Below are 19274 nucleotides of genomic sequence, written 5' to 3' on the forward strand. Positions count from 1 at the left end.
CTTAAACTACTGTAGTCCAAGAGATCAGGATTGTGTAAAAAAATATATAAACATGAAGAAGCGTTGTTATTTTGCCTACAATGCTAAAAGGATAATATTTTAAGATCATAAATATAGAATAAATTGTTTGATTGGCGAATGTCACTCGCTAATAGGACACCTGCCAGTTGCCAACCCTTTGTCCAAACGCTAATTGACACCCCCTTTTTATTGCTCGACAACTTAGTACTTATCCAGTTTTTTAACGCATCGTCCTATTTTGTATCTCATTTCTTCCTATATTTATCAATCTTTGTCAAACTCTCAAATGAATTATATTAATTTTGTGGTAAATAATCAAACTAAATTTTGTTAAAATTTAATGACTCCAACTTACAAAGTTAGACAAAAACAAGGGAAGAAAAATATGCCTTGATATCATATTTATGTTTTATAAGGAGAGGCGATTAGAAGTCCCTATTCATATATGTCGTCTAGTTTATAGGAAGAAAACCTAAGATTAAGGTGATTGTTTTTGACATATTAAGATTTAACACGGAATAAGCAGGTATAATATGGCCATTACTTAACATGAACACTATATGACAAGGCATGCTAACACAAATAATGAAAGGGTCAAATTAGTGTCAAACACAAGTAACCCCAATTTTCACTAAATAAACTAGTATTAGATGAAGAAAATAATATTTTTCACATTTCTTAATCTATATATATAAAGCAAAAGGCAGAGAATGATAAAATATTCAAAATACCAGAAAATGTCATTGGTTAATTCAAATATTAAGAATTGAAATTATTACTTAAATGAGGATAATATGGTAAATTCACATTTTTATATTAAAAAATTTAAAATTTAAAACAAATAAGATAATAGGTCATACTTTTCTAGAACATAACTACCCATATTATCTTTTCTTAATTCTAAAATTAAAATTAAAAAAAAAAACCAATTGGCACATGCGTGACTAGTATGTATTATATAAGTAATTACAAGTTATAAGTTTGATTTTGAAAGGGCTTATAGCTAAAATAATTAACACCAACATTGTATAGGAAATTGATACAATGACCCCAACACAACCCACTAACAAAAGTATAACAAAAATATCAAAGATATTAATTTATTATACTAATTGAAGTAATGGATTTTTATTATTATTATTATGAATAAATAAGATTATGCTCAAATAAAAATTGATGAGGGAGTGTGCTTACTTTTACTTATATTAAACTAGTTTAGAATTAGAATATTAATTATTTTTTTATGGCTTGGTTTTTTAATGTTTTGTATTTTTTTGATTATTCTGAGTTTGTAATTTTAATTGGAATATCTATGTAAGAGTTTTTTCGATTTTAGTTAGTGAAGAGGCATCAAATTATCTTAATTTTGATGTTAAATGATTCCGTTATTGTAATGACTCTTTATAGTTAATTGTATTGATATTTTGTGACTAATAACTTTTTTAATTGAATTATAAATGCAAAACCCATAATATCTCAAAAAACAAAGAAGATGATTTGTTAAAAAAAATATTTATTAAAAAAAAAAAAACTATTCGATAAAGACGAGAATTTTAAACACTGGACCCCAAGCCGCTTCACCTTCAAGGAACCTAGTCAGAGTCAGCAGACAGAGAGAGAGAGAGAGAGAGGTTAGAGCCGAGGCTAGTGAGTATACTTGAGAAAAATGGAGCCCGCCATGGAATTGTTTAAGTAACTTCCCTGAATTTGATAGAAAATATACTGTAAGATAAAGTCAGAGTCTGTTTCTGCTCTACGATCATTCAAGATCAAGACAAGCAATCTCTTTTAGACGACCTAATAATATTTATAGAGACCTCAAGCATCACCTCCTTTGTGGTTTTCCGTTCATCTTTTTGCAAGCCCATCCTTTTCTCTCTGGTCCTTTTTTATTCACTTTATGCAGTGGAAAGTCTTGGAAAGCTGGAAACAGAGTCTGTTAGAGAGAGGGAGAAAGAGATAGCGAGGGAAAGTTGATTTTTTTTTTTCTGGGTGCGAGAGTTTGATGCTAGAGCCTTTTCAATTGGGGAAGATCAGTTTGTTAGATTGGGTGGCGATTTATTTGTTGAATCGGTTGAATTTGAGGTCTAGAGGGAAAAAGCTGGCTTGGGTTGGCTGAGATTTTGATAATTTTCTTTATTGAAGATGTGGGTTTTTAAGAGTTGAATTTGTTTTTCCTTCTAGATTTAATGTCTTGAGAAATCAAGTTGAATTGGGTAGAGTGCGATCTCGATAAATAGTTTTTCTAATTGAAGGGGGGCAAAAGTGAGTTGAATTTGGTAGTGTGAGTTGTAAAGAGAGAGCCTGGTGTGAGAATTTGATGATCAAGTTCTAAAAGAAATTCAGGAAAAACAGGGTTTTAGAGAAGAAATCATGTACTGTTTTGGAGAGAGATAGAGAGAGAGGATTTGATAGCTTGGTATGAGGTTTTGAGGTTTTGTCATGGCTGTAGTGAGTTCTATGCCTGCAATTCAACGTGTAGAGCGGGTAAGGTATCCTGTTATTTCTCCAAACATGGCTTATGGTGGAGAGATTGTGGAAGAGCCTGTGGCACGCATGATTGAAGATATGATATATGTTGCGGTGGCAAAAGATGTCAAAGACAGCAAATCAACTCTGGTATGGGCAGTCCATAACTCAGGAGGGAAGAAAATTTGCTTAGCTCATGTTCACCAGCCTTCACAGAATATTCCCTGCAGCAGTAAGTCTGCAACATATGTGTCTGTGTGTGTAGGAAATTTGCACAGTTCATGTTTGTTTTATGATGTTGTAATATGACTTTTGTAACTGAATTATTGAGTGTTTTGTATTGAAAATGAATTAGAATTACCCTGTGGACAATTTGTTCAACTCCCAGTTACTAACTGGATCATGCTTTGCCTCTATAGGACCATGGTTTTAGGATCTGATAGGCAGTATGAGCCATTCAATAAATTTGAATTCAGACTCAGACTCGTGAACCAGATAATATGTGGACAAACATTGAAGAAAAGTAGAGAAGTTTGTAAATACTTAGAAAACTCAGGAAAATTAGCCAATGAAATATTTTATGAATTTGGCTAGGTATCAAAGTCATTGTATTGTGTATCTGGAAAAGTTTACGATCTTACATTTAAGCTGAGATGTTCATATACCAAAGTTGCCATTCTGCCTTACCATCTCCGAGCTTCCGAATGGATTTAATATTCCACTGTTTCCATGATTTGCAGTAGGGGGGTGGTTCCCAGCTAGCTCACTGAAGGACGAGGAAGTCAGAGCATACCGAGAAATTGAGAGGCAAAACATGAATAAGATCCTGGAGGATTACCTTCGTATATGCCGTCAAATGGGGGTATTGTTCCTTCTTCGGTTTCTTCCTTTCTGTTCCTTTTTTATTTTTTGGGTTTTTGTAAAAACTTTCTTTTACAATACAAAGTAGTTTATCTAAAAATTTTGTGAATAACAAGATAACAGGATTTGAAGTTTTGAAAATTTTTATAAAATTTGCTAAGATTTCTGATATATTTGGCTGATGATTGTTTAATGTAGGTTCGGGCTGAAAAACTACATATTGTAACGGACTGTATTGAGAAGGGAATTGTGGAACTCATCTCTCAGCATGGAATAAGGAAGCTTGTAATGGGAGCAGCAGCAGACAAATACCATTCAAGGTATTACATAAGTATTCTTCTCATATGCCTGTTTATCATTTTTGTTTTTGGTTCTTTGTTCATCCAGCATATATACATGGGTCCTGACTGTGCATGCTGTAGGATACATTGTTAATTCAGTGAAGGCTAATAATCAGTCATGAAGGAGATCGGAAACAGTATTATAGTGGCACTTTGATAATTAATTGACTGAAAAATAAATGAAAAAGTATGGTAAAAAACGTGAGAAGGCACCAGCAATTATACAGAGACCTGTTTTTCATTGAAATGTCTTTCACTAATGCATCAAATAATTGGCTGGTTATTACATTCCAGTTCCCTTCCCAACGGACGTTTTTTTTATAATCTTTTTTGTGGCGTTCCCAATAGAAGAGGTTAGTTTTTATGCAGCTTTTGTCTGCGTGAAGGAGAATATTTAGTTTGTTACAAGTTAGTTATTCTCACTTCGGGGGGTTCATTTTGTGAGTATATTATATGCATCTTTTGCACTGAGGTTGCTTACTCACAGATTAATTTTGCAGGAAAATGATGGACCTCAAGTCGAAGAAAGCCATATACGTGCGCCAACATGCACCTGTTTCCTGTCACATACAATTTATTTGCAAGGGGCACCTTATACACACCAGGTTTTACTTGAACCTTCTTTGCAAATAAAATAGAAAAAGAAAAGAAAAAGGTTTTCTTGAAACTTCTGTTATTTCTTTATATAGGGAAGATATGTAAATGACTCCACAAAGAGAAAACTGTCTAAGCTTCAAAGTGATCATATGGTTTTTAATTGTTTAATAATGCTTTATTGGTGATCTGCTGTACAAACTTGATTTTGATAATCATGCCTACTAATGCATATACCATTAAAAAATAGGGAAGGTAATTCAGATGGAGTTGATACAGATGTTCCATTGCTGCAACCAAGTCCAAACACTGATCCTGAACTATCAACGCACCTCTTTAGATCAAGATCTGCTACACTCGGGCAGAATAATCGAGCAAAACTAACCAATCCAGCTCAAGATTTGTACCGCAGGGTAAGATCGGCAAATATGGAGAAACGTGGAGGGAGCATAAGTGAGGCTACTTCCTCAGATGGTACTGAAGGGCTTTCAACTCCAAGTAGGTTCGAAGCAGGAGGGAGTCCTGATGACTGGGATAGGGTATCAAGGAGGAGTGTTTCAGGATATTCATCATGCTCTTCTGCATTGGGTGATTTAGGTCTGGTTCAGTATGAGAGAACTGAGGGAAGTGAAAATGGGTCAACTGAGTCACATGCACCTTCTCATTTCAAAGAACTTAATTATTCATCCCCTCCCAGTGTATTGGTAAGTGAAAAAATATCATGTGTGCGGTTTGGATAATTATTTCATGAACCTTCTGCATGTTTTACGTTGTGAATTTAGACTTTGAAATTATTAATTAGCACTTCACCTGCCACCTTAGCAGAAATCAACTGAGTCAATTCAGATGCCAAATTATTTGAAAAGGTTTGAATTTAAATCCCTTGATGGTGCAGGATGGAAATATAGATGATAGTCTGTATGATCATCTTGAACAAGCAATGGCAGAGGCTGAAAATGCAAAGCGAGAGGCATTTCAGGAGGGAATCAGGCGTGGGAAAGCTGAAAAGGATGCCATTGACGCCATACGGAGGGTAAAGTTTTTTTCTAGTTGGCATTTCATTTTACCTTCTCCATTTATGGAGATGATATCTTTCATTTTTCCTCTCGTCTTTTCTCCAGTACTTTCCGTACACAGTGTAGATAGTAATTTGTTTATTTACCATCATATTACTTGATCATCTAAGATGAACAAGATCATTTGCATGGAAATTATTAACTTCCTTGTTGTGAATCCTGTTCTTCTACGGTGGTGAATCTTAGAGGTGGGGGTTTGGTAATATGTAATTTGAGATTTTTTTAGTAAACATACTACTATAATATTTGCTCTCACTGAGGCGAAAACTCCATAAACAAAAAATTGGGAATCACTCCATTTACAGGCTAAAGCATCAGAGCTCTTATATAATGAGGAGTTGAGACAAAGGAAAGAAATTGAAGAAGCACTAGCAAGAGAGAGAGAAGAACTCAAAAAGATGAAGAAGCAACGAGATGAAGTCATGGAAGAATTAAGGGCTGCCCTAGATCAGAAGTCACTACTTGAGAGCCAAATTGTCGAGTCTGATCAGATGGCCGTGAGGTTGGAGCAGAAGATAATCTCAGCTGTGGAACTTTTACAAAATTACAAAAAAGAACGGGATGAGTTGCATGTGGAGCGTGACAATGCGCTTAGAGAAGCTGAGGAGCTGAGGAGAAAACAAGGAGAGGCCTCAAGCTCACACTTGCCTCAGTTCTTCACTGAGTTCTCATTTACGGAGATTGAGGAAGCAACTCGAAACTTTGATCCATCACTGAAGATTGGAGAAGGGGGATATGGGAGCATTTTTAAAGGCTCATTACGTCACACCCAGGTGGCTATAAAGTTGCTACACGCTCACAGCATGCAAGGTCCTTCTGAGTTCCAGCAAGAGGTAGGATAACCTAATCATCGTTTACACTAACAATCCGTTGATTCATAGAAGCATTGAGCTTACAGAATTAATTTATTATGAGGGAGGTACATAGAACTAAAAACTAAAAACAATTTCGAATAGCTTCTAGTTTTTATTTCAAAAGTCAAATAAACTCTTATTATGCTTTTATTATGTTCGTACATGACACTTTACCAGCCTTTAAGTTCTGTGTTGGCATTGAGAAACTAAAAAGTGAGTATAAAGAAAGTTTTCTATGTGAAACCTTTTAAATTTTCCTGCCTTGCAGAAGCTGAAGTTGCATTGTTTGCAATATTTTTAACTTAACCATTTTATTTGCAAACTAAAAAATTTGGGAAAAAAAAGCTGTTCCAGAAGAAATTTAATTCACATGTTTGTCATTTATCAAATTAGTTTTTGCATCTCAGGTGGATGTATTGAGTAAGTTGAGGCACTCCAATCTTGTCACACTCATTGGTGCCTGTCCCGAATCTTGGACTCTCATTTATGAGTATCTTCCAAATGGAAGCCTTGAAGATCGACTCAGCTGCAAGGAAAATACTCCTCCATTGTCATGGCAAACTCGAATACGCATTGCCACAGAGTTGTGCTCTGTCCTTATCTTTCTCCATGCCAGTAAACCTCATGGCATAGTACATGGTGATTTGAAACCTGCGAATATTCTCCTTGATGATAACTTTGTTAGCAAACTTAGTGACTTTGGAATCAGTCGGCTATTGTCTCGTGGGGAGGGTTCAAGCAACAATACAACACTCTATTGCAGAACTGACCCAAAGGGAACTTTTGCATACATAGATCCTGAGTTCCTCTCATCAGGAGAGCTTACACCAAAGTCAGATGTTTATTCATTTGGGATTATACTACTACGACTGCTGACTGGGAGACCAGCTTTGGGGATAATGAAGGAAGTGCAATATGCATTAGATTCGGGAAAGTTGGAAACGCTATTGGATCCTTTGGCTGGAGACTGGCCATTTGTTCAGGCTGAACAGTTAGCTCGCTTGGCAATGAGGTGTTGTGAGATGAGCCGGAAGTGCAGGGCAGACCTTGTATCGGATGTCTGGAGGGTACTTGAACCTATGAGGGCTTCATGTGGATGCTCATCGTCATTCCGTCTGGGTACTGAAGAGCATTTCCAACCTCCTTCCTATTTTATTTGTCCCATTTTCCAGGTAAATTTTGTTCCTCATTTATTGTATATCTTGAATTGACATTTCCATGGTCACCACATTCTCCATTGACGGATACTTGATGTGTACTGGTTTTTCTGTGTCGCAAGCACTCGCACTTTATCGATCTAATATAGCTTCATATATGTTTTTGTTCATATGAAGATTTTCTTTATGCCAAGGTCTGCTTTACTCATTTTTTTTTTTGGTCGAATGCTTTACCCAATTGAAAGTGCCTTAAAATAAAAGTTCCTCTTATTTTCAAACTTGCAGGAAGTCATGCAAGATCCGCATGTTGCGGCAGACGGATTTACTTATGAAGCAGAAGCTTTGAGAGGATGGCTGGACAGTGGTCATGATACTTCACCCATGACAAATCTTAATCTTGAACACAAGAATCTTGTTCCCAACCATGCTCTTCGTTCTGCAATTCAGGAGTGGCTGCAAAAGCATTGATATCTTTGTCCAATTGTTTGGATATTTTTGTTCCACATAGCTATGTATAACTACATACATATATTTTCACACCCATGTATAATGTACCAAATTAGATTTCTTCTGTTTCTGATATGTTGGTTTCTTCCTTGGACCTTAGAGTGTGTGGCCATTCAGACAAACTACGTGTTTACATGCCATATTAATGTACAGAAGACTTCCCTTATTCGCTCCAACTTGTTTTTCATGCTTCTTTGAATGGTTTACCCGTGCTTGATAAAGTATGCTTGACTTTAATTAATTGATGATGAAATATACTGCAAGATGATGATGATCTTTCGATGATTGATTCTTGAATTACATGATGAAACCTTGGAAATATCACGAATCCCTCTCTACTTTAAAACATTGGTAGGAATGATAAATATGAAGAGCTTTTCTAGGGACAATAGCTACGCGCTTATTGGTGACTATCAACTATCCATGGTTGTGGGTTCCATGCTTAGCATGAAAAACAAAATCCAATGGTTCAATTCAGAGCAAAGGTCCATTCGGCTAAAACCCATCAGACGCTTAGACTACCATCGGCTGTTACTGAGTGTGTCTCCACCGTCGGATTCATGCTCATCTACAACTGACAGTCGCCCACTGCCTTTGCTCTAGACATGAACAACCAAATCAAATGGGTCAATTCAGAGTACAGGCCCATTGGGCTAGAGCCCATCTGATCATGATGCAGTTAAAACTTCAGTTGGGCCCCACACATGTGACTGAGGTTACTCCAACCGCCCGTGTGATTCCTCCATTAAGTACGGTTGCATGTGTGGATAGCTGACCACAGAAAAGTGCATCCATGTGAGGGCCCTACTTTGTGGCTTTACCGTATGGTTAACGAAACTCAGTGCTCCTGTGAGCTGAAGCCCACGTAACTCCACACGTGTTCCCATGCCATTGGGTTGGATAACCATAGGACAAAAGGAATAAAATTGTTTGGCTGACTATGATCACATGCCCCCTTATATCCTGACACGTCTCCTGTTCGCGTGAGCTTGCAGGTAGGTGATCATAAGGGGGGTAATAATTTATTCAGCCGTCTATGTCTGTACGGTCCATACGGAAGCTTCAAACCTGTTCGGGCAGTAGCCAGTAACCTGTAAAGAAAAGTTCAGATGCTGTCCCACGCGCTTTTCCAGTCTTTCAAATTTCGAGCTCCCGTAAAGTCATTCTTTTTTTTTTTTGGAAACTCCCTATAAAGGCTTTCCTAAAGTCAGGTGTGAATGTGTGATTTGGATTTAAAATTTTGCCAAAATTATGGGTATGACATTACATTTTTTGTTACTTTTGGTGTTTACATGGAGAAAGATTTTCTTGTTAAAACAAGTATAATGCTATATTTGTAAGGCTTCTTTAAAAGGGTAATTTTCTATTTTCGTATTTATGATGTCAATAAATGTGCGTTGTCTCTTTGAGAATTTCAAAAGAAAAAAAAAAGACTTTAATGACATGTGACAAGATGAGTGAAAAGTATAACATGTGTTACAATATTATATTTATGATTTTAATTATGTAGTAAATAGTATGTTTTAATTGTAAAGCCTCCTCATGGGCCAAATAAGTCTCCACCTAAGTTTTCCTCATGACTTTAAATCACATGTTTATATATATAACAAAATCAACTTAATCAATTAGTCATTCGTATTTGGTACCATAAGATAAGATACTTATGTTGGCAGAGAGTTTGACAATAAAATATTTTTAATTTTAAAATTAAGAATGTCAAAGAAGTGCATACCACATGATGCGGTAAGTGATGTGTACATGTCATGTTAGTTAATAATTTTATCTAATTGAAGATTATATGCATCGCTTGTGATTTTATTTTGTAGTATACAAATATAGCCTTCCTTTATTATCTCATAAAACAAATGATTATTTGTTTGTGAGAGTAAATAATGTGATATACTTATTTTCTTCCGGTTAAAAAAACTTAATAATATAAACTAGAAGGCTCTCAATTATAGATCATTTACAACAAATAACCATAAACTAACGCAATCTCAGTCAAAACATTAAATCCAGACTGACTGACCAGCCGACCTGACCTGACGACTTTTACTAAAAAAGTTCGCCCAATTTTTTATCGGACTTCTTTCTACTTTCAATCTCCACCAGAGTCTACAAATACTTACGCCAGTCCTCAAAAGGCACGTGCTCCACACGCGTTCAAGGTGCCGGTAAGTAAGTCCAACTTCTACACCGCAAGCGCAAAAAGCAAAGCCAGTTCAACGGTTACACAACGACAAAGCCACGGCCAAAACGACAACGCGCGAAAAGTAAAACGCAGAAGAAAGAAAAAGGAAAATGCACTCCGCGATATTTCTCTCCCTCCTTTTTCCCATTCATTCACATTTTTCATCATCATCTTCTTCCTCCACTTCTCGGTTGGCTCCTTTTTCCTCTCTGAAAACCCTAAACCCCCTTCTTCAATTCCTGGTTAATATTTTTTTTTTCTTTTTTGCTGTGAATAAATGGATTTACGGAGAGGCGTGTGGATAGTGGTTGGTGTGTTGTTGCTGAGTCTGAGTTTGAGCTCAGCTGGAGACATTGTTCACCATGATAATATTGCTCCGAAGAGGCCTGGTTGTGAAAACAACTTCGTTCTGGTAAATTCACTAACTTTTTGAATTTGATTTTCCAAGTTAATTTACTTTGCAGCTTATTTATTTGATCTTGAGTTTCTGTTTGGGTGCTGAGAAAACTGGGGAAGGAAGAGATGAGTGAGGGGAAGGAAAGATAGAATTTTTGCTTATGAAAAATTAAAATTCAATACTTTGTGATGATTTCGGGACTAAGAAGCTCAATCTTTTTGTTTAGTTATTGAGAAAATTGCTCTAAATTAATGAATAAGAAAATAATTGCGAATTTCCAACTGTTTGGCAGTTGGAAATGATAATTTAGCATCAATTTGAGTGGCATGGTGATCCAGTACATGATGTAGACATTATTTAGGTAATTGGTTCTAAATAATGAAAAACTAAGCTGACAAATTTCATACTTTTGTTCTCTGAAGCTTGTTACACTTTTATGCAGTGCAGCCTATAAATCCCTAGTTCAGGAAAAAATTGTTCCTAGATTTAGTTTTTGGTTTTTATTTTGTAAGTCATTCTACGTTTTCTTCCTCGTATTTTCCTCGCATCTCTCAATTCTTTTCCCTTTCTCATCTTCCTCTCTCATCTGTCTGACTCTCCTTAATTTGAAAGGGAAAAAAAAACATAAACACTACCAGATGGGCAGTAAGACTTTAGGCAATACCTCTGAGTTATTAAAATTTCCATATTGTTTTATCTTGTTCTTTGTCTGGTTGCTAAGAAATTGGGCAAAATGATCATCTAGGTTCCTTGAAGATTATAAATTTCTACTTCAGTTAATCAAATAAAGTTTTATACCAGACTCGGTCAATCATAAAATGGAAAATTTATTTAAGCATGTGAAAACCTTTCATTTTGTTCATATTTAATAAAGAATTTTTCTATGCAATTATTATTTGTTTCAAATACTTCCTGGAAAAGTCTTAATCTTCAATCAAACAATGAAGCATTTGAACTTTTTTTCCCGGTGCTTCTTCTGAATGTCTTGTCTTGTGAAGTAATTTAATATCTTTTTCTTTAAATTTTTTTATTAAGCTTTGTTTAGTTGCCAGAAATACAGTAGCAAAATGAACATCAGAGAATATATAACTGAAGAAAACTTATTATCTATTTCTCTCATTGTGGGATTCAATTAAGCTAATTATTTTATATAGTATATTGGAATACTTGAATTTGTTTTGTCTTTTTACCTAACACAGTTACTTGGCAGTTAAACATACCCTAAGATTGTATTGGAGGCATTGCACCTTGTTTTCTTCATTTTTTTCAACATAAAATTTGAATATAGCTTTGGCGTTACATTTAAATCCATTTTGTTTTATAGGTTAAGGTCCCAACTTGGGTCAATGGTGTAGAAGACAATGAGTATGTTGGTGTTGGTGCTCGATTTGGACCTACCTTGGAATCAAAGGAAAAACATGCCACCAATACGAGAGTGGTTCTTGCAGACCCCCCTGACTGTTGTAGCCCACAGAAGAAGGTATACTTGAACTTTCAATTCCATATCCTCAATTTACATTATAGAGTTTCACAGCCATGAAATATAAGCATCTTCATTATTGAAGTTGTAAGATATGCTCATGCATTTTGTGGATTCATATTGTGGAGTGTATGGCTCTTTTGTAGCTTTCACAAGAGGTCATTTTGGCGCACCGGGAAATTGCAGTTTCACAGCGAAGGCAAATATTGCTGAAGGTGCTAATGCTTCAGCCATCCTCATTATAAACAACCGTACAGGTATTTGCATGCACTTTTTTCTTTTCTTGTTGGTCTACAAAGCTCTTCATCCCTAAAGTCCTCTTCTTAGTTTTCTCCCTGAGTAAGAATGTTCAGTACAACTGTACGGGTTATAAGGGGAAAAAAAACAGTAACAAGTACATAAAAAAATCTCTATTGTCATAATGGCTGCCCAGGTTATATAAATTTAAAAATTTTAAAAAAAATTATTTTTAAAAAAAACAGTGGTTAAGAAGATTGATTAAGTGAAAATAAGTTACTGTTACAAAAAATTATGCTGTCTGTCTTACAGAACTTTTCAAGATGGTTTGTGAAGACGATGAACCTGATGTTGAGATAGACATACCAGCTGTTATGCTTCCTCAAGATGTTGGTGCAATCTTAGAAAATGATTTAATGAACAAATTCAAAGGTATGTGTTTTCTTTTTTTTACTGCTTATATTAACAATTGGCCATGCACCACCATTACTCTGGATTATTTCTTGTTTAAAAAAATAGTTTTCTTGCATGGAAATACATTATTTTATTCTTTCTAAGTGGTCTTCTTTTGCTTGTACTGTTGCCTCTGATATCCCTTTATTCAGTTTCTGTGCAGCTGTACTCTCCATTGCGTCCAGTGGTCGATATTGCAGAAGTGTTTTTGTGGCTTATGGCTGTTGGTACCATTATATTTGCTTCTTATTGGTCTGCATGGAGTGCCAGAGAAGCAGCTATTGAGCATGACAAGCTATTAAAGGTTATATTGTACTTTCAGCAGCTATTTTGTAACTTTTAGCAGTCATGGGGCTTGAATTATTTCTGTGTAATTCACTTATTCTATAATTTCTATATGGTTTGGTGCTATGTGCGCAGGATGCATCTGATGATTCTTTGCATATGGAAGTTGATCGTTCCAATGCTTTAGTGGAGATTAGCACCACAGCAGCAATCCTGTTTGTTGTGATTGCTTCATGCTTCTTGGTTATGTTTTACAAACTTATGTCACTCTGGTTTGTGGAGATTCTGGTGGTTTTGTTTTGCATTGGTGGGATAGAGGTATTGTCATTTGTGCTATGCAGACTTTGCCACTATGATTACAACTTCTTAATTAAGACACTATTATTCATGTGTCCTTTGAGGTTAATGCTGAACCTTCTCTTTATGTCCACAGGGCCTGCAGACTTGTTTGGTGACTTTGCTATCATGGTATATCTCTTTTCTTCCTTTTGTTAGACATTTTATGGGAATGCACCCTATTTCCTGTTGGTCAAGAAACTTTTGTTTGAATTTCATTGTTCCTTTGCCATGCTAGTTTGGACATTTTATGGGAATGCATCATAGATAAAAGCAGGGGTGGCAATTTAGTCATGTCATGTTAATTTGGATTCCTGTTGAGTATTTGTCAACCCTAACCCAGCCTAATTAGTAAATCATGTCAGAGGACTTATTCCCAAGACAACCTGTTTATTAATTGTATTGTGTCCGTGTCAATCCATATATCAACTACGAACTTAAGATTAGAATCTGTTTGGTTCTAAAAAGCTATGACTCATACACTCATAAAATAAACATCTACCTGATCTAGATGCAACCTAAACCAAGAAACAGAATATTATAATTGTACAAGGATTATCAAGAAACTGAAAAAATAGAAAACAATAATCATTTTCTTCGTACATTATTGGTTAAATAGGTTTACCATGTCATAATCCGGTTATTGTGTTTGAAGTTAACCTGATCTGTTTATTATTAGTGTTCACAAGTTGTGCATTTATAGATTTATGTCAAATAATGGTAATCCTTGACCTGCTAATTTCGTGTTGGGCATCAAGTGATGTTAATAGTGTCCTGTTATAAATTGTCACCCTGAAAATAAAAATTCAAGGTTAAATAAGAACCAAGTTCTGATCTTGATACATCTCCTTCCTTATGGATATGTAGAAATTTATTTTTTTGAGAAGAAACGAACTTTATTAAGCAAAAGAGCACGGAGGTGGATAAGGCAACCACCACCGAAGAAACAAAAACAACACAGAGAGAAACAAACAGCACCAGTCTCTCCCCAACTAACAGGGAGGAACAAAACCGAAAAACCACAGAACACACCCCCCAACCCTCAGTTAACCGTAGCTGCCATATCCTTCATAATAGTGGAATAAGAGTAGTCTTTAAAATCATTTGTAACCGAAGCCCACAAAGCTGCCCAGTACTTAACTCTATCCCAAAGCTCAACCACTCCCACTCCCTTATAGTCTTCAAAAATTCTCCTATTACGCTCCATCCAAATGTTCCAGGATACAGAGTGGACCAAACAGCCCCATAAAGTTGAACTGCGCTTCCCCTTTCCCCAAACCACAAAGTGAGAACAAAGGAAATCAGAGCACCCTTTCGGAATCACCCAAACAGTCCCAACCTCCCTCCACAAGAGCCCCCAAAGACTTAAGGAAAAAGGGCAATGTAAAAAAGGTGGTCCACATTCTCCTCACTATGCTTGCACAATACACACCATTGAGGAGACAGATACATAAAAGGTCTCTTCCTTTGGACTAGATCCGAAGTGTTAACTTTCCCAAGCGCCACCAACCAAACAAAGACTTTGACCCTAGGGGGAGACTTAGCCTTCCACACAAGAGAGAAGGGATGAAAGGTCACAACTCTCCCCTTGTTGCGCAAAAAGGACTGAAAGGACTTGCAGGTGAACGATCCCGACTCCTCAAGATCCCACCTTCTCCTATCCGTTTTAGAAGCACGCAAACTGAATCCTTCCAGAATTTCCAGCAACTTAATCACCTCGGCAGTCTCCCTTTCATTCAGATTTCTCCTAAACCCAAAATCCCAATTATGAGGAAAAACCTGAGAATCAACAAAACAGTCAATGCTTAAGGAATGCTTTGCAGACAGCGCAAACAAGCGCGGAAAAGAGTCCTTCAACAACCCCTCCCTCACCCAACTATCCTCCCAAAACCTGACCCTATTCCCATTTCCCACCTCGAAACTGCAGCACTGTAAAAAAGTTTGGTAACCCGCCGAAATGTCCTTCCAAGGGTTAAGAGAGGTAACCGTAGTAGCGGGATTAGCATCCCACCCATTAGTAGCTGACCCATACTTGCTTTTAACCACCGTAGCCCAAAGAGAGTTAGGTTCCATGGGGAAGCGCCATAACCATTTAGCACGCAAAGCTTCATTCTTTTCCTTCAGAGAGCCCACACCAAGCCCACCTTCCTCCTTAGATTTAGCCACCCGCTCCCATTTAACCAAATGATCCCTCTTTCCTTCCTCCACACCTTCCCATAAAAAGGATCTCATAAGCTTCTCCAGTTTGTTACCGACACTGGCCGGCATTTTAAATAGAGACATATAATAAGTAGGGATGCTACTCAACACGGCTTGAATCAATGTTAACCCACCCCCTCTGGAGAGAAACGCTTTTTTCCACTTTTGAAGTCTCCTTTGAATCTTCTCGAACACCGGGTCCCAGAAAACAATAGCTCTAGGATTACCACCAAGTGGGAGACCCAAGTACTTCATAGGCCAGTCCCCCACAGCACACCCCCAACCACCAGCTAAGCAATTGAGGTAAGAAGGATTATGCCCAATCCCCGCAAGAGAACATCAATAACTAGAGTGAACAAGAAGGGAGATAACGGATCCCCTTGTCTCACCCCTCTAGTAGCAGGAAATTTGCCCCTCGGCCGGCCATTGATCATGACAGAAAAATTAACAGATTGTAAACAGCCCCTAATCCAACACCTCCATCTCCCACCGAAACCCTTCCTTTCCAAAACCTCATCGACCACTTTCCATTCTACATGATCATAAGCATGATCAAAATCAATCTTAAAGACTAAACCCACCTTATTCCGCTTCATGGCTTCCATGACAACCTCATTAGCAACTAAAACAGCGTCCAAAATCTGTCTATTTTTCACAAAAGCTCCCTGAGTAGCTGAAATTGTTTCCTCCAACACCTCTCTCAATCTTGTAGCTAAAACTTTCGACACCACCTTATATAAGTTAAAAAGCAGCTTGGCCACATTGGCAGTGAATATCATGTTTCCTAGTGAGCATTGATTAAATATAAATTTCAGCGGCTTAACCCTGTTTCCATAATGGCTGATTTGTAAAGTAAGAATGTTTGCAAGGATCAGTATTAAATAATTTTTTTAAATAAAAAAAGATCCTTTGTTTGAAAGTTTTAATTGTGTGTGTGTGTGTGTGTGTGTGTTCTTTTTGGTGAAGTCTCCTAATATGAAGCTGACAATTAACCAAATATAGTTTCAGACGATTTAAACATGCTGGAGAATCATATGTTAAAGTGCCCTTCTTTGGAGCTGTTTCATATCTGACGCTAGCCGTTGCTCCCTTCTGCATCGCATTTGCTGTTGTTTGGGCAGTGTATCGCCGCGTCTCATTTGCTTGGATAGGTCAAGATATCCTTGTAAGAAATAAATTCTTTTTTTTATTTGGTCTTAATGTTGATGTCGCTATAGATTACCACTGGAATTTTTACATCCAAACCTAATCAATTGCAACTTTGCTTTTGTATCTCCCTAATCCAGCTCTTTTTTTGGTTCATCTTTGTTTTTGACTTTGAGTACCAGAGTCAAGCTGGTAATGCTCTGATTAAAAATAAAAATAAAACCCTTATACTTAAATTCATGAGTTGTCAAAGATCCTGTATTTGGACTGCCCACTTTTATCTTACTATTATATTTTCCCTATTTTCTATCATGAACCCTGGATGGTAATAGCTGTGCAAAGTGATTTTTGTAATCTGTAAAATGTTTGGTAGATACTAACTTGCGCTCATGAAAAATCAGGGTATTGCACTGATAATCACAGTTCTTCAGATTGTTCGAGTACCGAATCTCAAGGTGATAATTCAAAACCTGCCTTTTTCTGATTACTTTTGGACGGAGTATGAATTTCTAGTGTTTACACTGATCCTAGGGGTTTCATAATATTACATTGCTTAAATCCATATCATATACATATTTAGTTGAGAAAAAAATTGCACCATGAATATTTTTTGTTCATTTATCTAGAGATTTCACTTGCCAAGCATGTCTGGCTCTGAATCATAACATATGCTTTCTTCATTATTCAATAATCTCTCCGTCTTTGTTTCTCCCTAATCAGGTTGGAACAATTCTTCTCAGTTGTGCCTTTTTATATGATATCTTCTGGGTATTTGTTTCTAAATGGTGGTTCCATGAGAGTGTAATGATAGTGGTGAGTAAATGAGAAAAACTCTCTTCCTTACTGGCACCCTATATAGAGGTTGTTACACCTGTCCTGCAAGTGAGAGAGATTTAAATATTAATCTTTCCTCTTCTGTATAGGTGGCTCGTGGTGATAAAAGTGGAGAGGATGGTATACCAATGCTACTGAAAATCCCACGGTTGTTTGATCCTTGGGGTGGCTACAGCATCATCGGATTCGGTGATATCATCATACCAGGATTGGTTGTAGCCTTTTCACTAAGGTCTGAAATCAGAAGCCAAATATATCTTTGACAATCCCTTTTAAGTCCTACAATTGAACCTGGACTGTCACTGTTTCAGAAACTGTGTTTTTGCTTCTGTTATGTGTATTGGTTTCCAAATATTCGTGTACTACGGGGCTTGTTTTGGAATTCTATAACATGAGAATAAAAGTGAAAACATGCTGACATTTAGGTATTTCAGGAGTTACTCTGTTAATCACGAAATTCGGATAAATTAATGAGGAAAACCATGGGACTCACAAATAACAATATGACAGCAACATCTGAGATACTGTGAACTTTTAGTTATTACTACAAATGAGGGTTTATAACATTGGCATTGTCTCAACAGTTCATTAATCGGACAATTTTTGGGTAATTTTGCAGGTATGATTGGTTGGCAAATAAGAAGCTTCGAGCTGGTTACTTTGTGTGGGCAATGACCGCTTATGGTTTAGGTATGAATGTGCTAAATTTTGGGGCATTTTTCACTTCTTTTCTTTTTTCTATATCGAGAAAATGCATCTGGTTGAGCTAGTTTCAGAATTTTAGGTGACCTAAAAAACTTATGTGTGTGGCTCACATGCAGGCACCGTGTCTTCTGTGAATCAATGATTTTGTGCATGATATGACCTATTTGACAAATATCTCCTGAAAAAGGAGGAATTATTTTAGCAGAAAATGGCATTATTGTTCCTTGGCAATGTGTAGAATACCTACATTTTAAAGCATATATCACCACCGGGAAAAATTAACTTGCCTGCAAAAGAAATATGAGTAAAATTGGGGGAGGCCACTGAGAAAGCTGGCCCTTTACGTTCTCCTCTCCCTAGTGGCTAAGAGAGCTATGTTTTTTTCTTGTTGGAAGTTGCTACTATTAATATGTAGAAAGTCTAATGCTCTACCATAACAAGTATTTTATTTTGTAGATCATGTCACTGTCACTAATGATTAGTGTTTCACCTATGAATGGTTTGCTTTGGCGATTTGCAATTGCAGGTCTCCTCATCACATATGTGGCTTTGAACTTGATGGACGGTCATGGCCAACCTGCTTTGTTGTACATAGTTCCCTTCACACTCGGTAAGATGCAACAGCTTTTGTAATCTGCACTAACATCTATCTCAAACATTCGTAGAATTCGGTTTTGCACTAAACATTCGTCGTGAGCAGCAATGACATAAGCTAGTTACATTCTGCAGGTACCCTTCTGACTTTGGCACAGATGAGAGGGGACCTTAAAGTTCTGTGGACAAGAGGAGAACCAGAGAGGCCATGCCCGCACGTCCATCTCCAACCCTCTCAATAGAAGTAGTAGGACAAAGTAATAGTGTGACAGTTAGTACAGTAGTAACTCAGAAAAACCTCTTTACTTGTCATAGCTGTAGGAGAGCATCAAACATTTACAAGGTTGTTCATAAGATGATTTTTCAAGGACCAACTGATATATAACAGGGAATACTTATAACATCCAACATTCTTATTACGCTATTCAGTTTCGTAGAACCCTAGTTTTCTTTTTCGTGACCAAGTTAAAACTCATACAACAGCAGCTGCTTCGCAGTGAAGGAGTATAATCCGGTAAAGACTGCAACGAACATATC

At 36.8% G+C, this 19274-nt stretch overlaps 2 protein-coding genes across 2 annotated transcripts; both read left to right on the forward strand.

The window, feature by feature from the left end:
- The first annotated feature begins 1590 nt into the window (after positions 1-1590).
- On the forward strand, positions 1591-8056 carry LOC103331980 (U-box domain-containing protein 33). The gene is made up of 9 exons (XM_008234669.3): positions 1591-2722; positions 3231-3352; positions 3550-3671; positions 4193-4297; positions 4537-4990; positions 5182-5319; positions 5668-6195; positions 6624-7388; positions 7659-8056. The coding sequence occupies exons 1-9, from the start codon at positions 2464-2466 to the stop codon at positions 7839-7841; spliced, it is 2676 nt and encodes an 891-aa protein (XP_008232891.2). The 5' UTR covers positions 1591-2463; the 3' UTR covers positions 7842-8056.
- Positions 8057-10209: 2153 nt separating this feature from the next.
- On the forward strand, positions 10210-19140 carry SPPL4 (SIGNAL PEPTIDE PEPTIDASE-LIKE 4). The gene is made up of 15 exons (XM_089053060.1): positions 10210-10483; positions 11793-11948; position 11993; positions 12077-12205; positions 12498-12617; positions 12791-12942; positions 13059-13241; positions 13357-13391; positions 16461-16623; positions 17006-17059; positions 17325-17417; positions 17528-17670; positions 18058-18128; positions 18670-18753; positions 18873-19140. Exons 1-15 carry the CDS (start codon positions 10349-10351, stop codon positions 18977-18979), a joined length of 1626 nt encoding a protein of 541 aa, XP_088909186.1. The 5' UTR covers positions 10210-10348; the 3' UTR covers positions 18980-19140.
- Positions 19141-19274: the final 134 nt, after the last annotated feature.

This window comes from Prunus mume, linkage group LG5 (genome assembly GCF_029339155.1).
Source record: "Prunus mume cultivar Tortuosa linkage group LG5, ASM2933915v1, whole genome shotgun sequence".
Lineage (NCBI taxonomy): Eukaryota > Viridiplantae > Streptophyta > Magnoliopsida > Rosales > Rosaceae > Prunus > Prunus mume.